This window comes from Antedon bifida, chromosome 9 (genome assembly GCF_963402885.1).
Source record: "Antedon bifida chromosome 9, ecAntBifi1.1, whole genome shotgun sequence".
Taxonomy (NCBI): domain Eukaryota; kingdom Metazoa; phylum Echinodermata; class Crinoidea; order Comatulida; family Antedonidae; genus Antedon; species Antedon bifida.
In genome coordinates, this window is record NC_136234.1 from 19,805,018 (window position 1) to 19,815,184 (window position 10,167).

Consider the following 10,167-nt stretch of genomic DNA (forward strand, 5'->3'; position numbering starts at 1 on the left):
ATGATTATGCCACGTCGTTTTGAATCGTCACAAACCAATTACCCAATCCCCTATCCGAGGCAATGCCAAGTATCCTTAGATATGACGCCATTTTGAACTTCCTCCTGATTTCGCTATAAAACACATCGTATTTGACCGTCATTTGATCTAACTATAATTTAAAAATCTTTGGAAAAAACGATTTTACAGACAGAGGCAGTAACCGTGTTATGTCCACTATGAATCCAGAATAGTAAGTCTATATTAAATATTAAAGATATTGAGATAATATTGTATAATAATAGTGAAAAAGTTAATTGAAATGCATCGTTTTCAGACTTTTCTGTGTGTGTGATGATTTGTAAACTAATCGACCAAGTGCAATGGGTCCAGGAAGCGGATACGATAGGACTGCTGTGCGGTAAAACCTGCTGGCTACACAACACACCCTAGCCTAGCGATTAATTATTGATTTTAATTTATGCGGCCAATATATATTATACTTGCATATATTTTATTTAGGCCTAGGCCTAGCATATTTATGTTAGTAGCGATTATTGTATTGCAGATTCCTAGACAGTTTATTTATTAAAATAAAAAAATGTCATGAAATGAAATAAAAATGGGTGGTGGTGTAATGTATTGTTAGCCTATCTAGTCCCTAGCTAGGCCTGTTCAGTAGAGTGAGATCAGTCCTGACTAGGCGTACCCAGTGGAATATGCAGATGAGTTTTCCCCTTTGTTTCGTAATCATTCCTACAGTATACTTTCAAAATGAAAGAAAATATTTTATCAATCAAGTATTTCATAATTCAATTTAATTTTAACTACATACAAGCTTAACTAAATTAAACATTACACACCCTTGCATTTCCACAGTGAGGTTCTGTTTATGCACACATAGTCAGGAAAAAACAAATGGCCACAGGAAAATCCCAAGAATGTACAGAGTACAGTAGTTTGGTGAATTTCCTGTACATGAAATACTGAGATTATCTTTTAAAGGGTTAGGTTTCTGGTAACTAATCAGTGGCTGAGCCTAACCCTAAATAAAGATAGCCGTGCAGTTGCGTCACATGCTGTTACAGTATAAATAGATTTTTCCGCCCTTCATTCAAAGAAATAATAGGAGAGCACTTACTGTAATACTGTAGTTATTTTCAAGGACCTTGATTTATAAAATGTTGCAACCTCTCGCTTTTGCTAATTCACTGGTGCCTCTTTCATTGTTGAACAATTCTATAATTATATTTGTGGTCGTGGAAATTTCTATTCCAATAATGTAGTTCTTGTCGATGTCTGGAAAAATTAAGGAGCGGTATTTATTGCTCTTCTCGGGTCAATTTTAGGAGTGCGAAGGTGTGATTTGGTTAATGAAAAATAAACCACCTGATATACCATGCCATGAAATCAAGCAGTTAACAAAATGATGGCCGAGGCCATGTACTGTACACCAGCCATATGTCTATGATCTGTAGAAATTACGAAAATTAAATACATGATTTGTTTATGGTTAAATTAATTCCAAACTGACATCCCAGTCAGTGTGTTTTGTTGATTGCAATTACTCAACTGTACAGTAGGCTGCAGCCAGTAATTGAATTATTAATTACGGTAGTTGTTACAATAACTTTTAATCAAACAAAGGTTTAATGCCACCTGAGTAAGTAATTATTATTACTAACTGACATTTGTTTTTTGTACTTATGGAAAATCTGTGTACCATGTATTTATACTGAAGATTTGAAATTCATTACATGGCACAAACATTCCTAAGATGTAAACAAAAACAAAATTGCAGCTACCTATACAATTCATGTACTTTAATATTCTGTGTACTGTATCTTGGTTATGTTTTAATCAATAAACATTAAATCTTTCAACTTGCGAAGTAATTCCTACCATTGAACTCATAAAATTCATCATTCTTTGTATACTTGTATGAAATTTAAACTTGATGACACAATCTAAACCACAGCTGTTTGTTCAATTCCATAAATAATTAATCTTGAGCGTCGTAATAGTAATTATTTGACTAATTCAGGCTATTTACAATTTGGGATGTTAGAAGGGAAGACGTACTGTACATATAGTCTTGTTCAAATTTTTGTTGGTATTATTATTATTGTTTATTCTTTATACTGGGTAGCCTCTTCAGTCTAAGACTGTTCTCCCAGAGGGCCCAGTGCTTATATATGATAAGTATTTGACAGTGGCTGTGTGTGATTTATAAGTATTTTTTTGTGTATTTAATTGTAATAACGAGGTTTGCTTAATTTAAATTAATTAATATATAGCCTCAGGTGTTTAATAATATCTTGAGTTTAATTATTGTGATATGGCATGTGAAGGGGTGTGACTTCTAATCTAAAGACATTGATTAAACTGTGCATACTTAATGAGGTATTAAAGTAGTGGTTACAGTACTATACAGTAAATGCTATGATAATGCACATATCCTATCAGTACTTTACCTAATTTTGAGACCTAGTGTTATCTATAATTGATTAGGGAATTACAGTACTGTGCATGGCTAGGGGTTCTAAAATACTTTATGTACATGTATGTTGATACTGTACAGTACAAAACATTACAACTTTTGACTTTTCACACGAAAAATTGAAGAGTTTAATAACCGTGTTTAATAGATTCTACAGTAATTGTTTAAGTACTGTTTAATTGAATTTGTTTTACTATAGCCTACTTTAATTTCATGGCATCATAAGGATAACAAAAAACAATTGACTTACATTATTGTGTGTACATCCATTTTAATTTCTTTGTTAGAGTATTTTTAAAGAATTTTATTTTTCTTTTTAATCTAGATGTTTGCGATGATCCCCAAACTTATATTTTCCATTTGTTATAAATCCTTTCCAGTATGCATTTAGTGGACCTTGATACAAGTTGTTGTTGTATAATGTGAAACTTATTGTATTTTCTTTTTTCTTTCAGTGATTACTTGTTTAAACTTCTTCTAATTGGCGATTCCGGTGTAGGAAAATCTTGCCTACTGCTACGATTTGCTGTAAGTAGAGTTGCTTGTTGAAAATTGGAAACATTATTTAACGATACAGATGTAAGATGACCATTTTCACACGACATCTAATGAATGAGTCACCAAGCCATGAGTGATCTATTAACCTAGTCTGTGCAAAAAAAATGGAAAAAAAAATCCTTTGAAAAAAAAAAGGAATTGGCACCTTTTTATACCACTAGATTTACTCATTTATAAATATAATACTGTCCAGCACTAGCATTATAACCCAAATCCTTCTATTTTATTCCTCTATCGCCTCCTACAGTAGACCACTGGACAACACCTAATTCTTCCAAAGTATTTTGTCTGTTAGAACTGTATGTCTACACTATCAAACTAGTTTGACAAAAAAGTGTGATGTGTCCAAATATGGTAGCGATATGCTTACGTATGGTAGTGATATCATATGACATGTCCATATATGGGCACATTACATTTTTTTGTCACATAGAGTTTGATAGTGTAGACAGAGCTTTTGTAGGTCACAGAGAGGTCAAAGACACCTGTTACAGTTTACTACTGTAGTAGCCAATATTTTATAGGCATGTCTATCAATGCAATGTTTGCACAAAAATAGATACGACTGTCAAGAGATTTTAATTTAACACAATGGCGATGACCTGTTACAATTTTACAGGTCACTGAGCACACATAATTTATTCGCTTCTGTACACCATTGTTATCAACTGTAAATCTTAAATATTTTATAATAATTATTAAATTTTAATTTACAGGATGATACATACACAGAAAGCTACATCAGTACAATTGGAGTAGATTTTGTAAGTATGGCTAACTGTTTTGTTATGGGTTGAGGGTGATTGCGATCATACTTTTTCACGATCAGACATTCAGATCTCGAAAAGAAGCCCAGTGGGCTTGATATCGAGATGGGTTTCTTTTTTTGGCAATGCTATTCTTTATTCAGGCCTGGACACTCGGTCATTCCAAGATTTAATCCACTATATAATAATAGCAATTTCTTTTTACATTTGTCGTTATCTAATAATACACTCCAAAGAAAGTGAGGCATGCCAGTGTGATTCAATATTCCGAGGTTTAGTTGTTCATCTTTCCATTTTATTGAATGTCATGACCACTGAAAAGGTCAAGGAGAGTGATCGGATCATTTTATGATTGGCTAGGTGTATAAAAAATAAATTGCACAAACACTTATTGTAACACTTGTTTTTTTCACAGAAAATTCGAACCATAGAATTAGATGGTAAAACAATCAAACTACAAATAGTAAGTTGACTTAATCATTTAAAGAATGGAAAACGTCTACCACTGCATTAAAATTGCTTATCTCTCCACCCCTTAACAACATCATAACAGTAATGCTCTTCGCTGAAATATGTAAAATTCTATTTTTGACTCATGAAAATAGATAAAATTCTATTTTATCTTTTAACTCATGAAATTATTTGTTCCATTGCACTCATAAACAGTCATTATTTATATGTTTTTGATAATATTTATAGTGGGACACAGCAGGTCAAGAAAGATTTCGAACTATAACATCAAGTTACTACAGAGGTGCACATGGCATTATAGTTGTATATGATGTCACAGATCAAGTATGTATACTAAGTTGTTAAAAAGAAGAAAAATAGTTGAGCTGTAGCTTGGTGGTTAACATGCTTGTTAATCCCAAGGTTCAGGGTTCAATCTTGACCAAATACCATGTAACTCGTAACTCTTTCAACTCCAGTCCCAAAGCTTGAGACTAAAGCTTGGATCCCACTAGAAACGCAACGCAAGGATGTAACGCAACGCAAGTGATTTGACCAATAACAAGCAATGGATTATTCGAACTGTCGCTTATCATTGGTCAACTCGCTTGTGTTGCGTCTGTGTCCTTGCGTTACGTCCTAGTGGGAACCAAGCTTTAGTTTATAAGTTAAGATTTCCATAGGCAAACATTATTTCGGTCAGTATTGTGCTTTTATTTAGGGAAAACACAAATCTAATTTGACATCCAAAACAAAAGCAAAAATAACCATTGTAATTTAAGTGAAGTAATCACACGAGTGTCACATGTTTCTTCCTTGCAACACAGTGAACCATGTGCATTTTTATTACTAATGCCACAGCATTCCATGTGTTAAGTATGTTGTATTCTAATTTCCTATTGGCTTCCTATTACTGTCATGGTTAGTAAGAATTAATTTGTTGATCATTTATCAGTGACCATAATTGATTTGATTATTCATAGGAATCGTTCAACAATGTAAAGCAATGGTTACAAGAAATTGATCGTTATGCATCGGAGAATGTTAATAAATTACTGGTTGGAAACAAATGTGATCTTACAACGAAAAAAGTTGTGGATTATACGACAGCTAAGGTAAGGAAGTGATAATTAGATAATAACAAAAATTGGTTAAGTTAATGTTTGGTTGTAAACAGTGGCCAACATTTGTTTCGTTCTTTTTTTTGACAGTTGCATTAGCAACAATCATTAATTTAATAATAAGAGTTCATTCTTATATAAAGCAGACTCTCAATGTGATGCTATACAAATGAGCCATCTATTACGTTAAACTTAAGCTCTGTCTACACTATCAAATCACATCACATTTTTTTGAAGGTGTAGACAGAGCTTTAGATTTTTTTTTTAAATGAATGCAATCTAAACATAAATGTCTTAAAACATAACATATTATTCATTTTAGGAATATGCAGACCAGCTTGAAATACCATTTCTTGAAACTAGTGCAAAGAATGCAACCAACGTAGAACAGGCTTTCATGACGATGGCTGCCGAAATCAAGAACCGAATGGGACCCGGCAGTGTACCATCATCAGAAGCGTCTAGAGCGGTCAAGGTAACCCCAGGCACACCCGTTAATCAGAGCAGCGGCGGCTGCTGTTCTTAAGCAATCGTTTATCAGGACAGTTTAGAATTGAAATTTATTATTATTAACACAAGCAACATCCAGTGTGGTCGCTCATCAAAAACTTGTGCGTCTTAAGGCAATGTGATTGGCTGACTGCACGTATCCATTGATCTGCTTTTAACGTCTGACTCCCCCCTTCCCCCTAAATCCAGGATCCGGAGACAAATATTATTACCTGAACGATAACAATTATTTTTAATTACTTTTTTCTTATCTAGTATAGTAAATTAGTATAATTTATATAGGTATAATATATGTATGCACGCATGTTTATTTGTAATGTGTGTTATATAGTTATGTAAATATATTGTACACATGATTAAGTACACGTTTGTTGTACATATTTACATAACAGTATCAAATATTCTATTATTAAGACTGGCCTTCTTATCGAGTGAATGCCAAAAACCCTGTTTGGGGTCCGGTAGATTGTTGGGTTCCGGTATATAAATACCAGCCTGCGTTTGTAAACAAATTTAGATAACCGCTGAAGTCGTAACTAATTATTTAAAAAATAATTTTGTGTAAATTGTTCTTCCAAAATCGGATGTATTGCTTATGTGTTTTGATTCAGGAATACCTACTCTTATACCTTGTATATATTTGAGCTGCGTATTAGAAAATAAAAAAAATAGGTCTACAATGTTGAAATATAAGGCATGAATTCAATACTGGTTTAGTTTTCACGTGGGTTTGATTATTTCGCAAAAACATTTTGTAGCCGTGTCATCCCCTAGACATTCCAAAAGTTCATAAAGTTGTTCAGAAAAGTCTAAAAAAAGATTTAAAAATACATCAAATAAGATTATTTAAAATAATTAAAAATAATTAAATAAACCATTGACTGGATGTTATGGTTGTAGATTTGTGTGTTCAGTGCTTACACTTTCTGTCTTGAATAATAATGCAAATTTTGGTGCAAACGGATGATAAAATCATTAAAATGTTTATTGAATTAAACTTTGATTAATATAATAATTTATATACAGTAGCTCTCTATATTGACTTTAAAATAGGCTGTATACCATGACCAAATTTAAATAAGCTTATTAAGGGTGGATTACCAGAATTTTACAACTCATCACATTTATTGTGCAGGCCTATTTTTCTAGATCTGAGCTAATAATTTGTCAAAAACAAATTTAGATTCTGAAATTTAAATGACAATTGTGTACAAAAATACATTTATTCATAAAATCATTAATAGAATTAAGGGTTAAATGTTATGGTATTTTAAAAATCCACCATTTTGTGTACATCTGTAGCAATACTGTAGGTTAGATATTTGGTATGATTGATTGAAGGAAGAAGATACTGTGAGGGAAAAACCAAAAATAATTAAATATCACTTTAAAATACTACAGTGATTTTGTTATTGTGTAATTGCTATTAAATTTTATTTAATAAACCGGTTTGAAACGCAGACAGACATTAACGTTTAAAAAAAATTCAGTCAGTTTTGTAGGCAGGTAAAGTACTTAGTTTTGTGCAGTTCTCTTGCCTATTAATGCACTGTAGGCATACACATTTTATTTAGTTAGCACTAGTATATACTGCAGTAAGACTATAGAGTTACTGCAGTAACATTTTCATCAGTACAATAAAACCCTGCCTTGGGACACCCGTATTATGTACAGTAGACGCTTTTGCTGGGTGCTGAATGTGTCCCTTTAATAGGAGTTCTTTCTACTGTAGTTATAAATATGTTTTTATCTGGATTAATGGGACTTGGGGAGGGGGAATCTTGAATGGACGAGGGCGCTCTGAATACCTGGATGAAGGGGGAACGTTTACGAGATAAATAACAAGCCAAGATTTTTGTTTCTATACATTATATTATATACTGAATATTATAAAATTTCGTTCTCTAATCTGAAGCAAACATAATCTAAATAGGTAAATCTTAAATTGAGATAAAATGAACTTGTATAAAGATAGTTATGATAAAGCAATTTGAAAAAAATACTGGTCTAACTCTAATTAAGGACCTGTTAAAGACTGCCTATATCATAGCATAGACCAGAAATATATGTGGTCCAGAACTAGTAGTTATCCACAAAAACACTGCCCCTGTACTGGTAGGTAGTATTTACTATAAACCAGTTTCAAAACAAATAGTAATGTAACTATTAAAAAACAAACTGGTTAAAGGCTACAACACTGTCTTACAACAGGTAATTGTTAACTTTAACAGAGCTTGATGGTTGTGTAATAATAATACATGTTCACTCGTTACTGTTAAATTACCATTTATCACCCTATGAAAACTAACTAGTATTTTAATAATATGAACTGCTTTCAAAAATGGTAGTAATGTAACTATTAGAACACAATATATAAATACTACTGTAGAACAATGTCCCACAACTTAAAACGGCTAGAAGAAGACCGTCCCAAAACTGATCTTTAATTAGAGCTAGGCCTGTGTGCTTTAGACAATTAATAATATGTATAATATTGTATTTCTTGATTTAAATTACTGAATCGATCTATGTGGTTATTTTTTATTTCTTAACATTTTTATTTTGTCTTTGAGGGAAAATTTGTGACTAATTTTTATTTCTTCCGTGATGTTTGTGTGAATGTACGTAAATAAATGGTTCTCTCTCTCATGTACATTTGATAACAACGTATCATTAGTAAATTGGAATTAAAAAATGAGCATGGACAGATGGCTTGATATATATTGTAGATGTTTAATCTTGCATATAATGTGTACAGGTATAATAATATTAATATAAATTGTTGAAAGATAAGGCCTTTAAAAACTTGTTTTGCTGTCGGCTGCTACCCTATTTAAAACATGATTGTTTCACTATTTGTTGCAATATATTCTACACTATTTTAAAGGGAAATTGGATTGAAATAGTCGCCCAATTATCTATAATGTTAATAGCCCAATACAAACCATTAAAAGTTTTACAAAAATTATAAAAAAATAATAAAAAAATGATAGCAAACAAACTTTCTTTAGGCCTAATAAAAAAAAAATTAGTTAAGCCACCACTGTCAGGCATTGCGCATAGTGTAGACTTGCCTGCCATGTAATCAGCATTTATTTCACCATGCTTTATATGAATATATAAAACAAAAACCAGTATTTAGATGATCTAGCGCTTTTATTGTAGAATTTGGTTCAAATATATTGGTTGGGTGTTTTATTTTTTCTTTGTGACCAATGGTTACTTACTGTAAACGAGAAATTTATATATATTAAAATTTAAGAACACCAGCCAGTGGATGGTAGAATATAATTGATTTTGTAGCTATTATATATTATAAATTGCTTAAAATATGCTTTTTAATGATCCACAGTGGATTTGTTATCTGCAATAAAACTGGGTGAAAAGAGGGAGCAATAATATGATTGAATAAAAATTACCACACAATTTACGTACAAAATGTTCAATAAATACACAACAGTGTTTATTGGGTATGATTATTATTGCAAATTCGTGAAGTACATTTGTGTAGATGCAGTTGTTCAAACGACTGATTTATAAGACGTTTCGGAAGGATAATGAATAAATGTTGATATTCTGATCTAAAATATATTAAAATATATTAATACACTGATTTTATTACTTTATTAATATGGAGGGGGAGGAGCCATTTAACCTAGCTGGTACCTGAAGAATACTAAAATCGGTTCCTATACTCAAGTGGACCGATTTTGGAATATAAATGACCTTGAATCATGGTTGTCCAATATTTGTCATAATAATTGCAACCCAGTTTGTGTGAGGGCGCCATTCAATTAAAAACTTTATTGCGTATCATCAAAAAAGTACGAAAAAAATAGCAAACCAGTTTGTGTGACGATATAGAGGGCGGCATTTAATTAAAAATAATATTGCGCATTAAAAAAGTACAAAAAAAATAGCAAACCAGTTTGTGTGACGATATAGAGGGCGCCATTTAATTAAAAATAACAGAGCCATATATATAAAGAGTTACGACATTGAAAATTAGAAGCCATTTTTGTGTCAAAGAATTCGCACGCTGAGGGCGCGCGCGTCTCTTTTGTTTAGCGTTTTCCTATAGTTCATGCATTATTTTTAGATTTTTTTGTCTATGAAATAACGCTTGTATTCCGTTTTTATTTCATTAATTAATTTTATTAATGGTATTAATTTGGTAACATATATATATTGTGTCTATAATAACAAAAGAATAAATGCTAGGGCCTACATGCAAGTCAGGATACATCAAAGCATGAACCAATACAAAAAACACACAAATTCA

At 31.9% G+C, this 10,167-nt stretch overlaps 1 protein-coding gene across 1 annotated transcript; it reads left to right on the top strand.

The window, feature by feature from the left end:
- Window positions 1-74: 74 nt before the first annotated feature.
- LOC144852075 (ras-related protein Rab-1A) lies at window positions 75-9,154 on the top strand. Its single transcript, XM_078709770.1, has 7 exons — window positions 75-232; window positions 2,935-3,007; window positions 3,754-3,801; window positions 4,220-4,267; window positions 4,504-4,599; window positions 5,238-5,369; window positions 5,698-9,154. The coding sequence occupies exons 1-7, from the start codon at window positions 210-212 to the stop codon at window positions 5,899-5,901; spliced, it is 624 nt and encodes a 207-aa protein (XP_078565896.1). The 5' UTR covers window positions 75-209; the 3' UTR covers window positions 5,902-9,154.
- The last annotated feature ends 1,013 nt before the right edge of the window (window positions 9,155-10,167 follow it).